The sequence below is a fragment of the Panthera onca genome, chromosome A1 (assembly GCF_046562875.1).
Source record: "Panthera onca isolate mPanOnc1 chromosome A1, mPanOnc1 haplotype 2, whole genome shotgun sequence".
NCBI classification, from domain to species: Eukaryota; Metazoa; Chordata; class Mammalia; order Carnivora; family Felidae; genus Panthera; species Panthera onca.
Window position 1 is genome coordinate 60,290,711 of NC_138339.1, and position 22,309 is coordinate 60,313,019.

The 22,309-nt window shown below is 41.6% G+C and overlaps 1 protein-coding gene and 1 long non-coding RNA gene across 6 annotated transcripts in view; one reads left to right on the forward strand and one right to left on the reverse strand.

The window, feature by feature from the left end:
* The window catches only part of LOC145715659 (uncharacterized), a 36,338-nt gene extending 19,093 nt beyond the window's left edge, over positions 1–17,245 (reverse strand). Inside the window, exons 1-2 of the long non-coding RNA XR_014138052.1 lie at positions 17,160–17,245; positions 8,516–8,583 (exon numbers count right to left, since the gene is read on the reverse strand). This is a non-coding gene — a long non-coding RNA (uncharacterized LOC145715659). The remainder of the gene's footprint in view (positions 1–8,515; positions 8,584–17,159) is intronic.
* The window catches only part of DOCK2 (dedicator of cytokinesis 2), a 418,519-nt gene that overhangs the window by 320,323 nt on the left and 75,887 nt on the right, over positions 1–22,309 (forward strand). For all 5 annotated transcript variants that reach the window (XR_009610788.3, XM_060634987.3, XM_060634989.3 and 2 more), the window contains 3 exons: positions 1,580–1,678; positions 4,673–4,767; positions 15,279–15,357. Coding sequence is in view for 4 of the 5 variants with exons in the window: in XM_060634987.3 (XP_060490970.1) it covers positions 1,580–1,678; positions 4,673–4,767; positions 15,279–15,357 (273 nt within the window). In the remaining variant the exon portion in view is untranslated. The remainder of the gene's footprint in view (positions 1–1,579; positions 1,679–4,672; positions 4,768–15,278; positions 15,358–22,309) is intronic.

Sequence of the window (22,309 nt, forward strand, 5' to 3'; positions counted from 1 at the left end):
CTGTCTTGAAATTCTGAATAATTTTTAATAAGGACTGTTCATTTTCATTTTGTTCTGAGCCCCACAAACTCTACAGTGGGTCTTGCTGATTGGGAAAGCATGTTATTCCTAACATCCTAATTGGAAAAAACCTAGAAGCAAATGAGATTCCTGATCTCTGGGAGTTACTTTTAGGAATGTGATCTTGAGGACATTCAGTTATCCAAAGGACTTCCTGTGGAGGAACACAGAAGGAGTTTCTTGGGACATTGAGGCTGTTCCTCCACTACTATAAACTATAAAGCTGTAATGTATAAGGATATGTATTGTGTGTGTGTGTGTGTGTGTGTGTGTGTGTGTGTGTGTGTGTGTGTCTTTCTAAACAAAGATAGCAGTTTGTGATACCAAGCCCATTTTCTTGGTTCACACATACTATTTCCAGGCCCACCACTCTGGTATGCCATTTGTCTGACACTTTTTAGCAGTAAGGTTCCCTGGAAAGACCTACATCACATTGAGCAGGCCCTCTTCCATAAGCCTGCCCTTGACCAAACCTAGTGGGACTTCCTTTGACTAAGATGGCAGTCCCATTGGAATCTTGCAGGAGACAACCTTGAGTGGCTCCTCTCTCCTGGTGGATTTGTGGTTGGTACTCCCTTTACAAGGTTTCCAGAGTAGATATTCCTAAATGCTGCTTGCACATACTAGCCTAAACAGAAAATACACCCTGATACAGAGTCATAAAATTTGGAAGGGTAAAGCAGAAAGGGGTATGGTGCATGAAAGAATGTGGTTCTTGCTCCTCTGATCCCATGGATCCTTCCAGACCCACCTCTTCTCCAAGTCCTTGCATTGATTTCTCTCTTGTCTGAATCCCTCTGACACTTGGTCTGCTTGGCAGATTAAAGGTCTTGTACTTTTTCCCTCATGGATGTTAACCTTCCTTTCCCAACTAGATCATGAACTCCCGAAGAGCAAGAACCACCTCTTCTCATTTCTTTTATCCTCCAAAGCCCTTAACAAGTGCTGGTTACTGGTAGCTACTGGCTTCTCACTGACTGAGTCATGATGGTTTAACAACTGACCCCTCTATAGAGAAAATAAGTGAATTCAAAGCATTATAGGAGTCATTTGATCTTTTTGATACATATGTGGGGGTTGAAATGGATGGATTATTGTCTTGCTTTACAGATGAAACAATTGGGGCTTAGATATTAAAATTATTTATCAGAAAATCAAACTGTCTTCAGGATCTTGATAGAGACTAGATCTCCTGACACCAACTCAGTGGTCTTTTCCCAAAGTACAAGCAGCTGTAGAAGTGATAGGTCAGGACCTATCTTCTGTATCTGAGCTCCCACTACAGTCCCAGTCACATAATAGGTGTTCAATAAATGCTTTTTGGAAGAACGAGCCCATAAATGAACCATAAGGACACATTTCTTCATAGGCAAGTTTCACTTGCTGATCCCCTTGGGGGACTTTTTATACTTGCCTGAGATGGTTTGGTGTTTTCCAGTCTGAAGTCAAGGAAATGAAAAAGATGAATCTCATGGTTCTCTCTTCACTATTTCATGGCAGTTTTCTTTATTTCTTACAGAGTCACTTTGTGGCATGTATGACAGCCATCTTAAACCAGATGGGTGACCAGCACTATTCCTTCTATATTGAGACCTTCCAGACCAGCTCTGAACTTGTGGTGAGTCTACAGGATGCTGGGGTGGGGGGCAGTGTAGGGGAGACATGCCACACTGTTGGCTCTTAAGAGTTTAAAGTAAGAAGGGCGCCTGGGTGGCTCAGTCGGTTAAGCGGCCGACTTCGGCTCAGGTCATGATCTCGCAGTCTGTGAGTTCGAGCCCCACGTCGGGCTCTGTGCTGACAGCTCAGAGCCTGGAGCCTGTTTCAGATTCTGTGTCTCCCTCTCTCTGACCCTCCCCCGTTCATGCTATGTCTCTGTCTCAAAAATAAATAAACGTTAAAAAAAAAAATAGAAAAAAAGAGTTTAGAGTAAGAAGATGTCCCAGTGGACCTTCTGCATGTGTGTGTCTAAGTTACAAACACATTCATGTGATTTCCTAGTTCTAATTTCCATTTAGGCTTGTATATACCACTTCTGAAAGATGTCTTCAGTCCCTGTCAGAGGTGAAACCTGAATGTCCAGTCTAAATATGCCGCAACAAATGTTTATTGATGAATTATGGACATTTGGGGGCTTACAAGCATGAGTGTTAGTCACACAGTCTTGGATTTGCATCCAGGATTTGTCATGGAGAGCTATGTGACCATGGACAAATTAACCTCTCTTAAGCCTCAGTTTCCCCATCTGAAAAGTGCGGATGATGTTATTTATGTCATAGTGTGGGGAAGGGTTAATGAGAGCACAGAAGTCCTCACATATTAAGTTACCAGTAAAAGGTAGCTATTTCTATATTATGATCACAAATGCATGGAGGAAGTTGGCCTCTGAACGCCCTTACTCTTCTAGCCTCTCAGGACTCATTTGTTACAGAACTGTCTGCACAGGACTGTAGCCTATAGGCTCATAGCTCTGTAGCACATGACTTATCAACATAAAGGCCAGCCCAGGCTGTCCCAGGGTGTAGCAGTCCCTTTGCCCTCAACATAATCACCTTTGTCATTGTCTCCTTACTGCTGCCAGTCAGGAATTCTGCTGCTGGGGCTCACTTTCAACTTTCCTTAGAGTAACCAAGGGTTCTAGAATTGAACCAATCTCAGAGAGTGGCCCATATAAAGGGAATTATTAGAAAGCCAATGTCCTACTCTTTCAGCCATTCAGCAGAGAGATAGTCTCCTCACTGGGTGCAGTATTGGGAAGAAACGGAACCTATTTCTGGATATACACAAAAGAAAACAAAAGGAGAGCCAAATATCCCAGGATTTCTCCCCAATTTCTCTATGCCATGTGACATGGAAATAGAGAGATTAGGATCCTAATGTTTGATCCTCAATGGAAAGAATGGTGGGAAGAGAGTAGGAAAGGGAATTCTTATTTGTTGAACATATATGCTTTCTTGTATAATCTTCACAACAGTATAACATAGGGATTAGTAGTCACATTTTACAAGTCTACAATCTGCTTGTTCAAGGCCACATAGGAAGTATGTGGCAGAGTAGGATTTGAACTTCTGTCCTAACCCTGACAGCATGCTACAGCTTCTCACTCAGAAGCTAGGATTTACATCTATGAGCCAGAGGCTTTGTTGCCATAAGAAGGGAATGAGCCTGTGATGATACCCACACTCCCCCAAGTGATATCAAGGATGAATAATTCTCAGCATTGTCATCATCGAGCACTTAATGAGCTCTTACAATGGTCCAGGCTCTATGCTGAGCATCCTTTAGACAGTGTGCACTTAATATTCATAGTAACTCTTTGACTTAGATGTTATCCCCATTCTGCTGATGTGGAAACTGGGACTTAAAGTACTGAGGTAATTTTCCCTAGAAGCAAAGATTGCTGAAGAGGAACAGATGTCATTTCCAGAATTTTGCAATTTAGCTTAAAGCAGTGATTTTCAAATTATATTCCTCCCATCTTCACTATCTTCTACCATAAACACACACACACACACACACACACACACACACCCCACAGTTCTTCTACTTTTATCTATTTTATTTTTTTTTTAATTTTTTTAACGTTTATTTATTTTTGAGACAGAGAGAGACAGAGCATGAATGGGGGAGGGTCAGAGAGAGGGAGACACAGAATCTGAAACGGGCTCCAGGCTCTGAGCTGTCAGCACAGAGCCCGACGCGGGGCTCGAACTCATGGACCGCGAAATCATGACCTGAGCTGAAGTCGGCCACTTAACCAACTGAGCCACCCAGGCACCCCTACTTTTATCTATTTTATATGTTAGGTTCTGGGTAATATTTTCTTTGGACTTGGAATTCTGCTGTTAGAATAACTTGGAAACCACTGGCTTAAGGAAAGAACTCTGAGTGGGTTTCCTACTGATTTTAAATTTTACTGAAAGCATATAGACAGTATGACTTTTCTTCCTCAAGCTTAGGAGTGTCCACATGACAGTGGTCCTGGTCTTTGCCATTTGGACTTGTCTTGAGTTTGTATTCTCCAAAGATGGAGCAGAATCTTGGCCTGCTTCAATCAATATCTGATGGGGTGTGTTGAGATCCACTCTGAGCCTCTTCAAATGAGAGGAAGAGAGTCCCTGGGCTGTTTCCTCTAATGTGCCCATGGATGTATCTGTGACATATGAATGAGCTGTGTTTATACTACTGATAATTAGATGGTTGTGTTTATAATTGTTTGCTAAATGACCTGAGATGCCTTCACAAAGTATAGAGTATTTCTGTATTAAATACATATCTGGGAAGATGATTATAAAATTGCAACATCAATAAATGCATTTACTTCTTTCTTCCCAAAGACAGAATTGCTAGTGCTTTGTTTTGAGAGTGTTTTCACTTTCCATATTCACATTCCACTTGTATTTGTGAAACAGTCTCCTGGTAACTAACTTGAAGCTTCCACTTAAAAATCCACCACTATTGGTTTCTTTGGACTTATTTGAAAGGCTGTGCCCTTTCCTTTTCTGACCCTCCAAAAAATAATAAAGAAAAAACGTAAACAGCCAACAAGATCTGGGCACTTCTAGTGAGTTCCTACAAAACAAGATGACGGGTGTGTTTCGCTTTACAATTTCAGGACTTCTTGATGGAGACCTTCATCATGTTCAAGGACCTCATTGGGAAAAATGTGTATCCTGTAGATTGGATGGCCATGAGTATGGTTCAGAACAGGTGAGCTGTCACTCATTCCTAACAGCTACCTCACCCCAGCGATCATTTTAAAGAGCACTCGTAGAGACAAGGTGGGGATACCTTTTCCCTGGTGAAAATAAAAAGTGTAGCAGAGTCTTTCTACTTTTAAACCCCAAGGAGTTCCACACCAATCTTGAACCTTCTTTTTTTTTTTTTAATGTTTTAGTCCTCATGCCTTTTTTTATATACTGAGCTGGCTACCCCCCACCTTCTCCATTCTTCAAATACCAGTTAAAGTAACATGCTTTGTGAAGTCTTCCCTAAACTCTCGAGACAGTAGACCTTAAGGTCAGCCTTATTAAAATTATATTATTTTAACATTTATTCAAAATAATAAAATATATTTTGTGACACAGAGTAAAATAAATTTAGGAAGCATTGGATTAAATAGCTTTGAAAAGATTTCTGTGCTGTAGGACTTCCTAGAGCTTTCAATATGCTCATGGAATTCTCTGGAGGATTTGGGATACAGAATTTCACAAATTTATTTGTTAGTGGAATCGTTTGGTGTTCATATATGTATGTTTCTGTGTGTGTATATAATTTCTATTAACATCTCATAGGATACCAGTATAACCCAAGTATAATTCAGATCCCACATAACCCAGCACAACATTAAAGAAAAGTAATTATCTCTCAAATAGTATCATCTCATCCAAATGAAATTCAAATGCTAAGACTCAACAATACTTTCTGCTATTCCCTTTCTCCATTTCTGTGGTTCTCAGTATCTCTCACATCCTATGCTTTATTCAAGTTTCTCTTAGAATCTTATTCTCAGTCCTTATCCACAAACCCCTTTAAAATTGGATCCTCTTGGCCCCTTCCCCTTTTTTCCCCTCACTTACTTCCCTTTGGCTTTGTATATTTATTTTAAATCCTCCCTATGAAAGGCCTTCACTCTACACTGTTGTCTGTCTCTACCTATTGCCCTTGTTCCATATTGCAAAACCAAGAATTGACTGGCAAATGGGAATATCCCTAGAGGGTGAAAGAAAAAGAGAAGTTGAAGAGGCAGATGCAGAATTCTCCTTAATGGGAGGCAAGAAGGAAAGACTCTAAACATTTACTTATTAATAATTTTGTCATTGGATACAGTCTGAGAATTTCTATCTCGTGTATGCCTCATAGCTGACTCCAGTCCCGGGTGACCCTCATCCCTTACCTTTCTGTCCTCTGAAAAGATGTTCTTCTACTAATTGGATGCCTAAGTGTCTAGCCATGTGACTTGATAGACACACTTACCCACAGTGCTCTTGGGGCCAGCTTTAAGGGCTGGTGAAGGGAAGAAGAGGTTTCTCAAGGCAGAAGAAAGTATGTCTGTGCATCAGAGCTTATGTTGGGAGGAGGAAAATCACCCCAGCAATAAAATGTCAGAATTCTCGTTCTGAGCTAACTTTGCCCTGATTCTCCCTGTTCACATCGCACAGATGGGAGTCAGTCTTTGCAATGATTAAAGTGTTGGTGGGAATTAGACCCAGGCCACATCACAGATCAGAGGCAGGTCCATTTCTACCTCTATGTCAGGGCCAGCTTTCTGGGTCTGCAACCTGTGCAGTTGCTTACCACCCTACACTATAAGGGTCCCCATACTTGGTGTAATGCCCTCTCTTTATCATCATGAAGTTCTTAGTAATTTTTCAACAAGGAGATTCACATTTTCATTGTGTACTGAGCTCAACAAATTATGTAGCTGATAGTACCTTATGTCAATGTTCAGTCATCTCATATTGTGGTAGTAGCCAGCTCTTAAGCTGTATGTGAACCCTCTTACTGTCTGCCAGCTGGTCAATAATGTCTTCAGGCTTTGCCAAAATACATGAAGCACCCACATGAGTCATCTTCAACTCACCCTTTACTTTAGATACATTCAACTATTCACTGTTATCTACCATTTTATTCTTCAGTGACTTCTCATAAACTATTGCTTTCCTCCCTTCTAGGCCAAACTCAGCATGAAAGTATCCTTCAAATTCTTGACACTATAATCTCTCCTTTGTGGATGCTTCTAGAACTCTTGTCATGGTAGGAGAATGTGTTCTTTTCTTTGTGTTTCTATACATGCCCATATTATGGCACTTATTCTACTGTACTATAATTATCTCTTCACATGACTGTTTCTGTCACTAAAGAATGGACTTCTTGAAGGCAAGCACTATATCTAATTTATCTCTGTGTTTCCAGCTCCTACCGCAGAGCCTGACATTCATAAATACATATAATGAACTCTGTGTATCCAGTGAGTACTTACTGATTAGAATTTTTAAAGAAATCTAGTTTAAATTTGCCTAAGTAAAAGGAGAGTCAAGTTTATTAGTTCAGACAACTGAAAAATCTCAGAGTTATGACTTCAGGCATAGATGTATCTAGGTGCTCAAACAGTGTTGTAGGAAATCTGTATCTCTATCTTTCCTCTTTTCTCTGTTGGCTTCATTCTCAAGTAGATACTCTCTTTGTGGTGGAGAAAATGGGCTCTAGAAATTCCAGATATATGTCTTGAATTAGCAACCCCACTAAAAAGAAAAGGCCTCTTCTTCAATAGGTATAACAAGAGTCCCCAGGCTAATATTCAGAGTTCTGGCTTAGGCTACATGCCCATTTATAAACTTCTGTGGACAGGAAAATGAAATTTGCTGTTTCATCAAGCTTGGGTCATGTGACTCACCTTGCAACTGGGAGGCTATGGTTAGTTCTACCCAAACCACAAAGCCTGGGAGCAAAAGGGGAGGTAGGGGGAATAGTTACCCAAAGGAAACATCTAGGTGTTATTACCAGCAGGAGAAATGGATGATAGATAGGCAAGTAAATGCACAGACATCTACCACTTATACAAGGTCAGGATGATGGAAACCCAGAGAGGCTGGAGCCCTGACCAGGCCAGCAATTCCTTCTGCATCATCTACAGTCATCTTAGAGGAAGCATGTGGAAGAGTCTGGAGGAATGTCCCCTCCTGCAGTGCCAGCGAGCTATGGACTTTAGTCTTTTTTGGGGACAGGCCCCAAGAGACGATACCATAATCCTTGGTTTCTTTAAACTTAGAAAATTACAATATGATTTTCTAAAGGATCTAAGGAAGTGGAATTGAAATATGGAAGTGGAAGTGGAAGAGAAATATGTGTATCTCTTAAGGATCAGCTAAGTACTTAAGTCTCTACATTAAAAAAAAAAAAAAAAAAGAATCAGAAATATAGCCTGGTTTCAGACTTCTTAGTTCTGCCACTTCTATTTCTTGGGAAGTCATTTAATCTCTTGGACTCTCAATTTCCTGATCTGTAAAATGGGGATTAATTATAATCTCCATTTCATGGTATTTTTTGTGAGGATAGAATGAGTGACTCCTCAGCACAGTGGTGGGACCTCAGAAAACTCACTGAATAGAAGCATTGCCATCTCCAGGTGTAGACAACAAATTTAGCCTTGGACTAGAGAAGGATGTGCCTAACGTCAACCAGAAAAATGACTCTTTTCTCCTTGAAGTCATGTCGATGAGTTAGTAGATGTCCTTCATCTTCAGTCCACAGTGGGGCACTTGAAATTTTCTCACCTCTTTTACATTTGCTGTGATGTTATGATAGCTAACATGTATTGAGCACCTAGATCCACCCCTGCTGTGAATACCTTATTTAATCTTATAATCTGTATGAGTTTATTTAATCTTACCAACAAATTTATGATGTAAACTATTACAGTCCACATATTACATATGAGGATAGACGAGTAACTCACACAGTGTTGCACTGCTAATAAGAAGCCATGCGATCAGAGTCCGTGTTCTTTATCTTTACTGCTTCATCCTGTAAAATAGTGAGGCTCATTTTATGAAGTGCATTGTACAGATGTGCTCACTGCATACGTAGTGGCTCAGATAACTGAAAGAGACCCAAAGAGGTAACTTGTCCAAGGTCATGCAACTAGTTAGTGAAAGATTTCAATGTAAATTGGACAAACAGAACATTAGCATTGCTTAGCCCTGACTAGGATTTTTCGGAACATCATTTCTACTTCCTATGCTGGTTAGTATGTACTTTACAATTTCCTTCCTTCCTTCCTTCCTTCCTTCCTTCCTTCCTTCCTTCCTTATTACTTATATATTACAAAACTTACCTGTTTTTATAATTTCTCTGTTATCACTTCTGATTTATGTGTGTATGTATTAGTCATATGTAATTTATTTATCTGCTTGTTGGAGAGAATGGAGTTTTCCAGAGTTGAATGTCTCCTCAGCTGTGTGTACTGTTTGTGTATGCAGACGAAGCGACATGTCTACTGCAAGAAATGCCTTCTGTTAGAACATTTTTTTCTTTCTGGTAAGATGCAGCTTTCAGAAAGATTTGATTTATGTGATACGGTAAATTTTTAAATGATGAAGTTCTTCATAATATTGTAAACTAACAAAATTATACCTAGGAACCTCTTTTCTCCCCTTCCATCTGCACCTCAAGCTGGAAATCCAACATTTTGAGGGGGTTTGGGGGTTTGTACACATCCCTATAGCATCTTAAATGGAATCAACCCACACATATTTATTGAGTGTCCTGGTTATGCAGGGCTCTAGGGAGTGGGCCTGTGCCATGGTCCCAGAAGGCAGGGGGCTTACGGTCTAGTTGGTGAGACAGTAAATGTGCCCATGGAAATATGACCAATTGCTGCAGTCACTGCAGTGAGTTCAGAGCACAAAGAATACCCAGACAAGTTAGGATTTACGACTGCCAGGGTCCATATCCTGCCTCTACCATTTAATAGTTAGATGGCCTTGGGCAAAGTTATGTAATTACTATGACTCAGTTTTTCCTCCTGTAAAATGGGGCTAATAATAGTACCTATCACAGTTGTGAGGGCCAAAATGAAATGAAATAATATACACACAGTGGTTAGAACAGTGTTTGGCACATGGCAAGCATTTCATAAGTGTTAGCTATTTTTTTTTCCTTGTCACATTCCTATGGTTTGGGAATATCCAAAATATTTCACAGAAAAGGCAAATCTGGACCAGATCTTGTCTACCTTTATCAGTGACGTATTTCAAGGTCTAACATTGTCTCAAGCACATAAGAGGCACACAATGGGGTCACAGAAGTCAAGTGTAGGATGTTGAGTAGGGCAGTGCCCAGCAGTCATATGGTGGCTCCAACGGGATGCTGACAAATCAGTGACTGCCACTTCCCCTTCCTACTACCTACATTAATTTGTAGTGCCTACTCCTTTTTATGGACCTCGTCTCCTCCAGTGCATATTGCCCAGAAGGAGGCCTCTCCATGGGTTCTTTAGCCAGCACAGCACAACTAATCCTGGTGTTCAGCAGGCTGCAGGAGTCTAGATCCCAAGAGCCTACTGCATCGCTCGCTAGAATCCCAGATTACATGAGCGGTGTCAGGGGCACCGCGGGGTGAGCCGTTCCTTGACGCTGAGCTGGAAGCTGTCGATCCACTCTAACCTCTTGGGTGCATGGAGCTTTTGTGTGTTGTGAGGGAAGCAGCTTAAAGGCTCTGGGAGAATGGATTTCTCACTGCCTCAAGGGGAGGAGTGAGAGCTCCCTTCTCCAGCTCTTTTATTTTCCATTGTCAAGTTTTAACCGGTAGAATCAGCTGCATCCTGTGGACTGCAGGGGGAAGGGGAAATGGGATTCAGAGAGGCCTTCTCTCTCCCTTGGGTGTTTTCACCAGAAAGGGCATACCCTTTTATTTCCACAGCACAACCTCTGGGTGTGGGTTGGTTGTCACATCAGAATGTTTTCAGCCTTGGATACTCCTGCCACAGAGCTACCAGGTGACCAGGCTGTTAACAATAATGACAACAACAGTGACTGACATTTATTGAGGACTTCTGTGTGCTGAGGCATTAGGCCACCAGCTTTATACACTACATCTTATTTAACCTTTACATGGCTTATTTCACATAAGGGGCAGTTGAGATTCCCAGAGGTCAAGCAACTAGCTCCAGGCCACAGCATGGAAGAGGACCAGAGTGGGACTCTGACCCGGGATCAACTTGCTCCAGCACATGCTGGAGTCTATGTAATAAACCAATAGCACCTACTTCCTAGTGATATTGTGAAAATTGGTTGAGAAAATTCATATAGAACACTTAGCAATATCTTGTTAAATTTTAACTATCATCATTATGACCCTACTGTGCCTTCAAGGATCTTTCTGCCAGTTTCTTCCTTCTTACAGCAGCTGACTTCTCTCTCTTACAGCTTCTGCTTCCTCTCAGAGTCATCTGTTCATGGCTTCTACTCAGGGCGTAGGTCACTGCACTCTCCCTGGTTGTCATGCTATAGGACTGCCTAAAAGGATTTGATTTAACTATACTTCAGGCCTGGGTGCCCCCACGGGGTACCCATAAGGTCACCCATGGGCTGCTGGCCACCCAGGGAAGACTGTCTGAGTCAAGCGTTGGCCTTGTGCCCAGGCAGCTGTGGGCAGAGCAGCAGGATCATAGGGACAAAGTATATAGGAACTTTGGGCAGAATGGCAGGCACGAGTTCGAGCATGCCCAGCGCCAAAAGACTGTGCAGGCTGGCCTTCAAGGGAACCAGTATATCCTTCTGGTTAATTGCAAAGTCTTTAGAGAGAGACAACCCTGAGATTGGGTCTGGACTCTGCTGCTTATGTGCTGTGTGAATGTGGGGAGATCATTTTATTTTTCCAATATTCAGTTTCTTCTTCTGTTAAATGGGTGTAACATTGGCTCGTACCTCAGTTTGTAGAATTACGTGAAAGAGTATCTGTTAGAGTACTTAGCACAGGGTACATGAATACCTGTACTTCTGTAGTTGCTATTATTAATAAGGTGAACTCATAGCTCCCATTGAACAGAATTAAGAGGTTTTCTTATGGACAGAATAGCATAGTGGTTAAATACCTAGAATGTGAAGGCATCGTACCTCTGTTTAAATCCTGGTTTCACATGTACTGTCCGGGTTATTAGGAAAGTTACCTAAACTCGTATCTCTAAAATGGAAACAACATCTAACTGAGAGAATTAATGTGAGAACTAAAAAAGAAAAACAGAAACACAGAAAGAATCCATGCTAAGTACTTAGCAGAGAGCCCTGCCCATTACTGGTAACTGTGGCTCTGATTATTATTGATTTTATAGATCCTGCTAAGCATTGCAAATGAGTTGCAGGAAGTGTTAGGTTGAGATTTGATCATGAACTTTGTTTTCAACAATTCAAGTTCATTGTTGAGAGTAACAGAGATAGTTGAGTATGTTTTAATTCCAATCTACTTCAACATATTAGTGCTTAGGATTTAAGTATAGTTATTTTTAAAGAGAAACCAAAAGACATAACTTTTCCAAACCCATACATGAGAAACCAAAGTTAAGTGATATTATGATTCCCAGTGGGTAGCTGTGGAAGAATCCAGAGAGAGGGAAGAACCTTGACTTACTGCCCCCAGCCCTTATCTGCTATCAGTATCCACCATTAACACAGAGTGTTGATCAATTCCTGGTCATTCAACTGGCCTTTGAGAACCAGAGACAGATTTAGGCTGACAATCAGAATAATAACTATTACTGACTACTACTAATAGCTTTGTTGCTTCTGAGAATTTGTAAAACCCCTCATTTTGGGATCACATTACAGATTCCAAGAAGTTTATAACATGACAGCCACTCAATGCATTTCCCTCTGGGGAATCAGATACTAATCTTAAAGGAGAAAATATAGATATTTTTCAAAGGCATATTAGCAAATGACAGAAGAGCAAAACCAAAGAAATCTCACTTTCTGACATCCTGATATGGGGAGGATTTTGTGAAACTTTCATTGTTTTGCCTTTGTGTGATCCTGCCTACCTCAGAACTGGTTACTGGTTGCAACTTGTCCTGTCTGCCCATTTTGCTGTCAGTCCCTGACCTCAGAAGAAGAACGAAGCCATGGAAAGGGTCTGAAGTGGCCACGGCTGCTCTCTTACTGTCGTTACCGTGGCGTCAGGCACCATGCTCCACCCTTGCCATGTTTTTGCCATTGAAGCCTGCAGCAACCCTGTGAAAGCGGTTACATTGCTGGTATTTCACAAGCATGGAAGCTGAGATGTCAAAGTGATATTAACAGATGTCCCAAATCCACACAGCTGGCAAGTGGCAAAGCCAGAAACCACATCCAGCTGTGCGTGTATGTGTGTGTGTGTGTGGGGGGGGGGGGGGGGTATACGAATCTTGGGATCCTGATACCAGGATGCACTGTCTTCTTTGTTCAACAAACATTTAAGTGCTTGATGAACACCTGGCTCAGTTTCTTTACAAGGAATGCCCAATGTAGCACATGCTATAATTGCCCTGCCCACACTCTTGGCCCATCCAGAGTATACCTGCAGCTTTGGTGGACAGTCACCACACATCCTGAGAGCTTCCTACTTCTTTCATTCTCTGGACTTTCTCTGGCTGCAAGAGAGAGATCAGTCCATCTGCAAGGCAAGCCAGAAGTGCTAGGGACTTAATGTCCTCAGGAGTAATTTTCACCTTGTGAGGGGCTGGCATTAGTAAATAAATAGCCCAGGTTCCTCATCCCTGGGAGGGGATACCTCTGATGTGCAGGTATGCTTTATACAGTCTCTCAGAGCTTCCTAAGCAAAAATCATTACCCAAAGCAATAACCTTCTAATTAATACTTTCTTTACTGGCATCCTGTTGAGTCTCAGGTAAGCCAAATAGGCATTTTCCCTGGACCAGACATTCAATGGATAAGTAGTTATTGATTATTCACTGTTAATCAAAAATTTTAGACAGTGGTACAGGTAAGGTCTGTCCACTCTCCTTGAAGATTTTACAAAAACACATGCACAATGGAGACTAGATCACAGTTTGGCATGTGGCAGTTTGGAGGCTATTGCAGAAATCTAGGAGAGAAATGATGGTGGTTTGGTTGAGGTCACTGGCAATGGGGTGATGAAAAGAAGTCAAATTATGAATGATTTTGAAAGTAACACTAAGAGGTTTTGCTGACAGGCCAGGTATAGGATATGAGAGAAAGAGAAAAAAATCAAAGATGCTTCCAGGTTTTTTTTCCCCCACTGAGCAATTGGAAGAATGGAGTTACTCTTAACTTAGATGGGAAGACTACAGGTAATAGGAGTTGAAATTTTGACATTATGTTTGAGATGCCTATTAGTCATCCATGTGAGGGTATGGAGTAAGGAGCTGGGTTGCAAGCTGGAGCTCAAGGGAGAGACCAGGGAGGAAGATGTAAGTTTGGGAGCCAAAGGCAAGTAGGTTGGAGAGTAGATGAGATCACAGAGGGAGTCTCTGATTTCAAGGAAAGTACAGTCTAGTGGAGCAGATAGGCATTATTGAGTCACACAAATAAGTCATCCTAGACCATGATGAATTCTGAGAAAAGAAATTGCAATGACCGTCCTTTGGGGGACACAAAGATGCAGCAGACCCTGCTCTAAAGAGATTTAAAAGAAGAGAGGTAGTCTATACAAAGGAGGAATGCAGCTTTGTATCAGAAAACAAGAAAAAGCACAGAATAGCAGTGAGAAATTAGTCCAGAAAGGATGGGGTCCAGTCATGAAGGCCATTGACTGTCAAGAGAAAGAGTTTGGGCTTATCTTGTGGACAGTGGACAGTCACTGAAATGGGTGATTAACATGACTGGAGCTGTCCATTGGGCAAAGTATTCTTGATATTGAAGAGGCAAGAGATGGGAGGCTGAAAGACCAGTCAGTGGGGCTTGGTAGGAGGAAGGGAAGGAAGAGATGGATGGGAAGACATTTAAGGAGAAACACAATTTGACAACAGGTACCAAAAGGTTAAATGTGCATAACATTTGCTAAGTATTACCACTTCAAGAAGAAGACTGGAAAAGAGGTATATATAGGAGGTGCAAGACATACATAAAGAGCGATCACTGAAACACTATAAGAGCTGAGCATCTAGGATCATCACTAAATGACTGATTACATAAACCGTGACACATCCATACAATGGCATGCTCTTCAGTGATTAAAAGGCATGATGTATATCTGCATTCATTGGCACGAAAGGAACACACTATTTATTGCTGAGTAAAAAAGACAGGCTGTGAAACAGCATTTGCCGTTTAGCCCTATTTATCAAAATGATATCTTTCAAATACCACTCATGTGTATACATCTAGGGAGACCTTTGAACATAACGTTTATCAGAATCTCAAGGATGATTTTCTCTAGGTGATAAAATTTGGTGGTTTTTTTTGTTTGCTTGTTTGTTGTGGAGGAGGCAATTTCTGTCTTTCTGGATAGCATAAATTTTCTGTCATAAGCTTGTAATAGTTTAAACAAAAGATAATGCACATTTTCTAGGGAAGTCAAATGGTTAGTTCTTAAGTTCTTGCAGAGCAAACATGGCCCCAGGTCTACTGTATGAGCAGGTGGGTCAGCTGACCTCTTCTTTGGGTCTTTGAGCCCCTCCCTGAGGGAACTTTGGTCTGGAAGATGGGGAGGGATGCTTGACCTGGCATGCTGAGATGGCCTAGTGACCTTCTCCCCTCTTCCAGGGTCTTCCTGAGAGCGATCAACAAGTTTGCAGAAACCATGAATCAGAAGTTCCTGGAACACACAAACTTTGAGTTCCAGGTGAGTGTGAGGCACCATGGTGTGCTTGGGGTGCCCTGGCAAGGCAGCTCTAGCATCTTGGGCTGATTGCTACATCAAACACATCTCGAAGCACACATAAGGCATGCCAGTGCCTCTGGGGGTTTCCACAGACGGGTGTGGGCAAGGAGGGAACCAGGCCCTTGATTGAAGCTGAGGGTTTAGAACCAAGCCCTTGATTAAATAGTCATTAACTGAGCAGCATATGCAAATGTGACTGTATAATGTATCTTATGCTAAAGAGGAGATTTGTGTTCATCCATTGTCAGAGTGGGTACCACCTTTTAGAAATGTATCACATTCTTGTAGTTTTCTATTCACCAGAGCCTAGAAAAGCAGCCACTCACACTGAAAAATAAAGCTCACAAAGCTCACAGTACATTTCATGATTCCTTCAGAAGTCACTTTTTGGGTTCAGACAATCCCTGGGGCCTCTGTGAGATGTGAGGGTCTCAAAACACATCCCTGGGGCAAGCAGAGTGCCACATCTGCTCAAGGCGTAGGCAAGAAGAGACAATTCCTCAAAGCCTTGGGGAAAAGTCCAGATTGCTACCTCTGGCTGGAGATGTGAGAGAGAAGGTCCCTGAAAAGGGATCCCTCCTCTGGGGAAATCCCTGACCCCCAGGATCTCTTGCAGTGCAAGTTTAGCAAGTAGCTGGTGAGCTGAGGCAATGGTATTATCTGCCTGCTCATCTAGGGCGTTCATTTCTTAGCTGGGCTTTGGCCTATGACTAGATGTGCAGCTTCAGACATGGCCTGGGCTGTCTCCATGCCTCAGTTGGCTCATCTGTAAAAAGCTCATAATACCTACTCTTTCTGTTTCATAGGGTTTTTGCAGAATTGGAATGTTTCAGGGGGCTTGCTGGGAGAATTCACTGTAAGGTTTCACCAGTCTCCATTCAAATGCTTTCTCCCCTGACTGAGCCCCTTTGAGGGTTCCCCGCTGATCCCATGGTTTTTATGTATTACCACTTAGCCTGTTGTAGTCTCTTCATAGCACTAAATGTTATTTGAAATTATCTTTCTTATTTGTCTACATGCACTTTTTTTTTCTCTTTTCTCCAGTAAAGTGTAAGTTTCATGAGTATAAAGACCTTATACTCACAGACTCTAAGCTCTGTGCCCAATGCATAGTAGGCCTCCTTGGGGAGATGATGCCTGGGTGGAGGGCTCGAGGTCCACTCTGTTGGAAAGCATTATCCTATAAGTATTTAATAAACATTATCTTTGAATAAGATTCTCTCCCACTACCTTGCATTCAAATTAGGCAACTGAGCTATTATGATAATGATGATAAAAAGAGTAGCTGCCATTTTCTGATGGCTTACATGTGCAGATCTCATGGGAAGCATTCTATGGGCATTATCTTTCTCAGCCCTTACCACTACACTACAAGCTAGTTACTCTTACTAGTACTTTTTCTGCTGGAAGGATGTGGGAACTGAGACTCAGAGGTGATAAGCAGATAGCCTGAAGTGTCACAGCATGTCAGCGAGGAGTTGGGCCCAAAGCACAGCAGTGGTTGACATCACAGCTGCAGATCACCACAGTCATGTGCTAGATAGGGAGTCACCCCCGCACTGGGTTCATGGAGAGGTTCTGGCTGGGAGTTATAAATCTCTGACATGGAAACAAAACATGTCACTTTGGCTGTTTTGAATCAGGAGAAGTGTTTGATTCCCTTCCAAATGTGAACCAGATGCCTGCAGGCTTCAGGTACGAGTGTGTTCCAGGAAGCTAATAAGGTCATTGCTTTTTTGGAGGGGCAGCTTGGAGTAACATACCTAAGGCCAGCAGTGAGGCAGTGTTTAGGCCATAGAACTGCCAGCTAGTCCGTCCATCTCTTTCTGTGGGTGGTGGCAATGACAGCCTCAGACCTGGTTTCCCCGACTCTGGCTCTCCTCCATGGCCTTAGGGGATACTTTCCAAGAGAAGTGCAGCTCCTGTCCCTCATGCCATTATTTTAGGTTTTATCCTGTTTTCCTGAAAAAGAATCTGCATCTGAGAGATGCCCAGAGAAGTGGGGATTTCATACATAGAAGGTTTGAGCTTACGAGCTGTGTGACTTTAGGCAAATTACTTTACTCCTCTGTGCCTCAGTCTCTTCAATATCAACCTAAAATACTAATAATAGCTGCTTCACTGGATTTTTGAGAGGATTAAGTGAACTAATTCATGTAAAGCACTTAGAACAGTACCAGGAACATGGTAGCAATTTAATAAAATGTTACCTTATTATAATAATGGTCATCATTTTGACACGATGGTCCTAAAATATGTCAAATCTAGGAACTCAATGTCAGTCCTTGGTAAACAGGATAGTGGGAAGGCATCTTTCCAGTCCCACACATTGCCTAGGGCTGTCATACCCACAGGGTTTCATAAAACAGAAAAATGGCCAACATTACAGAATGAAATAAGTCTCTTTTCCTAATGAGACTTCCATAGATATTTGTTAAAAAGTATTCAAGAACAGGATCATTTTTCAACCTTATCTTTGTTCTCCTACCTTCTCCTCACCCCGTGTGAGAATGGATTTGTTCTCTGTACCCTGCCTGGAACATGCCTTGTTTCCTTCTTATGGTTTCATTAATTATGCATTTAATATCAGCAGGAACAGCATCCATCACTAAGCGCTGCTGGCCTTGGCAGCCACTGTCCAGAGGAGGGGTAGGTGCAATGAGATTATCTCTAATATCTTTTCTGGAACTGCGGTTTTATGATACAAGGGCAAAAAGCAAGAAGCTCTGTGGGTGCCACTCTGTGGGTGACAAGACCTGGGAATTATAGAAATTATGTTTTCTGCCTGAGGCTAAAATAATTTGCATTCCCAAGCCCCGTTCAGGAGGCTGGGCCTTGGCATTTACATGCATTTGAATGGTCAGGGAAGACCAAGGGAGGATTTCAAATTCAACTCCGCAAGGAATTCTGTTTAAGAGCAATTCTCATGGGTCCAGGACTACTGCAACACATTATGAGGAACTCAGAAGCAGAGCAGAGCACTGCTCTGCCCTCAAGGATCTTAGAGTCATATAGTACGCTGTAAATCCATCTTCTAGCATCCAAGCTTTTGAAGATGACTAACTTTTTTTTTTAGTTTATATATTTATTTTTGAGAGAGAGGGAGAGAGAGAAAATGTGCAAGAGAGGCAGAGAGAGAGGGAGAGAAAGAATCCCAAGCAGGCTTCACCACCAGCACAGAGCCCAACGAGGGGCTCAATCCCACAAATCGTGAGACCATGGCCTGAAGTCAAGAGTTGGATGCTTAACTGACTGAGCCACACAGGTGCCCCAAAGATGACTAACTTTTATTAAGCATCTACTTAGGGCATTTTCATCCTCACCATAACCCTGTTAGGTTGGGATATACCCAGTTTACTGATGAATATACTGAGCTTCAGAGAAGTGGTTGACTTTTCTGTTAAAGGTCATCTAGCCGCTAAGCAGGAGCTGCTGGAATTCAATTCCAGTCCTGTGTGCAAGTCCCAGGCCCTTTCCACTCTTCTGCACTGTCTCTTAAAAACAGAGTGCCTTTCAAATCTAGGAGACAGCTCTATTTAGCTTCAGAAACACTGTCTGCCCTAGTTAGCTCTTGCTGGAATCTGGGATAGAGAGCTCTACAATGATTGGCTGTGGGATTAGATTCTCCATATTGGGTACTCTGATTGGCCAGGAATCCGTGGCTACACTTCAGATGTGCTCTTTGGCCCTAGGAAGATTGTTTCTCTCTTAGGCAGCTGTCTGATTACTACTAAGAACATTCTCTCTACTTGGGAAACTGTAATTGGCTCTGCATTTGGTAATTCCAGCCTTGGCCTTGAGGCATTTCTGGATCAGCTTCTGGGCACCAGATCACCTTGGGATCATTTTTGAACCTGTACTGTAGACCCTATGAAATGAAAAGGATACTTCCAGTCATTAGTGAAGGACTAAAAGCAGGCTTGGTCTTTATAAAGGCAATGTAACTAGTAATGGCAAAAAAAAAAAAAAAAAAAAAAAAGTGTAAGAGAGTATACACACACATGGAGAGCACCCATTGAAGGCTTGAAGAGGCCCACTGTATCCCCCCAGAGTACTTCTCACCTAGGGAAGATCCTGGTGGGACAACTTCCCCACACCAAAAGATGGTCACATGCTTGGGGATAGCTTCTTTGGCCATACCTGCTTCAGCTTGAGGACTCTAGACTACCTCTGACATGATGTTCCTAACCTGAATCCATGATTGGAGGCTTTTACTCCCCAAATCACTCCCAAATTCCCAAATTAACAAGAATGCACAGGGAGTGCTGGGCTCATTAATGAACTCGCTCAACAAATATTTCCTGAGCATGTGCTGGGTTAGACACAACACTGGATATTGGATATTCAACAGTGAATAAAAAGAGGGGGTTCTTGCCTGCAGGATGCTCACATCCATTAGAAGAGACAGGAAATAAATAAGTTCAACTTAAAACATGTCAAAAATCCTGTGAACAGGGTGTAATGAAGGTGAATGGGTGGATCTGCTTTAGACAGGGCACATTGGGAAGGCTTCCCCAGGAAGTGATATTTGGAAGGCAGCTATGCTCACCATTATATGACCAATGCCCACTTAGGAAGTGATTTTTGAACTGGGATTGCAAGATGAAGTAGGAGTTTTCTAGGCGGTGATTTCCTCATTTGGCCCTTATAATTACCTCCCTTTACATACTATTAGCTTCATCTTTCCAGATGAGGAAACTGAGCCTCAGAGAGGTAGGGGAACTTGCCCATGAAAATGGAGCTGATAACTGGAGTGGAACCCTGGAAGGCAATCTTACAGTGTCTATTAAAACAAACAACAAAGACAACAAACAACAAAATCTATGTAGACCTTGTCTCTTAACAGTTCCAGATCTCAGAATGTTTACTACATTATAGTCTCTCATGCATAAAGATGTATAAACAAAATGTTGATTACAGCACTGCTGCTAAAGAAAACAAAGTTGGAGTTAATCTGAATGCCTATAAACAGGTAATTGGTTAAAATTAAAGTATATACTTATAGAAGAATACCATACAGCAATAAAAGAGACAGAAGTAGATCTGTACAGGCTAATGTGGAAACATAGGCAAGAAATATTGATGAGAGAAAAAAGCAAAGTACAGCAGACTACTTTTAAAAAAAAATGTCTATACATGTTTGTTTATACATAAAAAAATTTTTAGGATATCCAGGAAAGTGTTAAAATTTTTTTCTTCTGAGGAATTAGACTAGGGTCCAAGTAGTATGGAAAATTACTTTTTATCATTTAATCTTTTATACCATTTTTTTGCCATGTGTATATTACACTTATAATTTTTTGAGAGTTAATTGAAAGTAGCTAAATTCTAGTTATACCCGCTAGCAGTATGACTTTGGGTGGTCATTTATGTGGATCTCACTGTTTATTTACATCTGTGAAATAAGGGAGTTCAACCAAATGACCCTTAAATTTATTCTAGTTCTAACTTTCTATTGTCCTATTATTTCAAAATATTAAATTTCCAATCAGAAGCCACCTCAACTCTTCCCCCAGGGAAGAAAGATCCATATGTTTGACTAAAGCCTCTGTGGCTTGCCTGAGCCAGCTGAGCTGGGTACTTAATAGACATGCCACCAGGCAGTTTGGAGCAGGGAGGAAAGACAAATCTAGAACCTTTTGAAACAATGGGGGAATTTTTCTAACAATATGGTGATCAATAAATAAATATTTTCTAGCACCCAGCTACATTTAAGCCATTGTGCTGAATATGGCATTAGGGATACACATAAGTAGAAGACAAGATCCTTGGTGCTTGTGGAGCTTACATTTGGAAAGACAGGACAGACAGATAATCTATGACTAGCACCATGGACAATGCCACCATTCCATTTACTGAGCACTTGACATGTGCCAAGCCTGTGGTGGATGATTTCATGTGCGTTTTATTTTATTTTATTTTATTTTATTTTATTTTATTTTATTTTATTTTACTTATTATGAAATTTATTGTCAAATTGGTTTCCATACAACACCCAGTGTTCATCCCAACAGGTGCCCTCCTCAATACCCATCACCCACCCTCCCCACCCTCCCACCCCCCATCAACCCTCAGTTTGTTCTCAGTTTTTAAGAGTTTCTTATGGTTTGGCTCCCTCCCTCTCTAACCTTTTTTTTTCCCCTTCCCCTCCCCCATGGTCTTCTGTTCAGTTTCTCAGGATCCACATAAGAGTGAAAACATATGGTATCTGTCTTTCTCTGTATGACTTATTTCACTTAGCATAACACTCTCCAGTTCCATCCACGTTGCTACAAAAGGCCATATTTCATTCTTTCTCATTGCCAAGTAGTATTCCATTGTGTATATAAACCACAATTTCTTTATCCATTCATCAGTTGATACCTAGCACTTAACAACAATCCATTCTGGTAGTTACCATTATTTTCTTCCATTTTACAGGTAAGGAAAATGAGGTTCAGAAGTCAAATAAGTAGCTAAAGGCAACCCAGCTAGTAAGAGATAGAACTGGTATTCATATGGTAGTCCATAAGACACTGATGCTTGTATTTTCTTCACTTCCACTGGATGATATTGTCATGGAATGTGAGTAGAGCACAAGGGTAGGTGTAGAACAGTAGACCCAAATCTGTGGTTGCACATACTAAGAGCTACTCAAATTCAGAAGGGTTGAGCAGACCTGATGTGCCATCTGAGAAGGCTTTGTGAAAGAAGTGGGTCTTGAACGGGGCTTTGATGAAAGAATAGAACTTAGGTGTAATAGGTGAGCCAAGCCAAGGAGGCCAAGATGCTCATGTTGTGTCTATGGAGTCTGAGCAGATCAGCCCCTTCGGAATAGGCACTTTATTGAGGGAGAAAACACTGGAAATTGAATGAGGCCTGAAAAGCCATGTTATTGCCTTTTGTCCTGGTTCCTTAAGAGCAAAAGACAAGG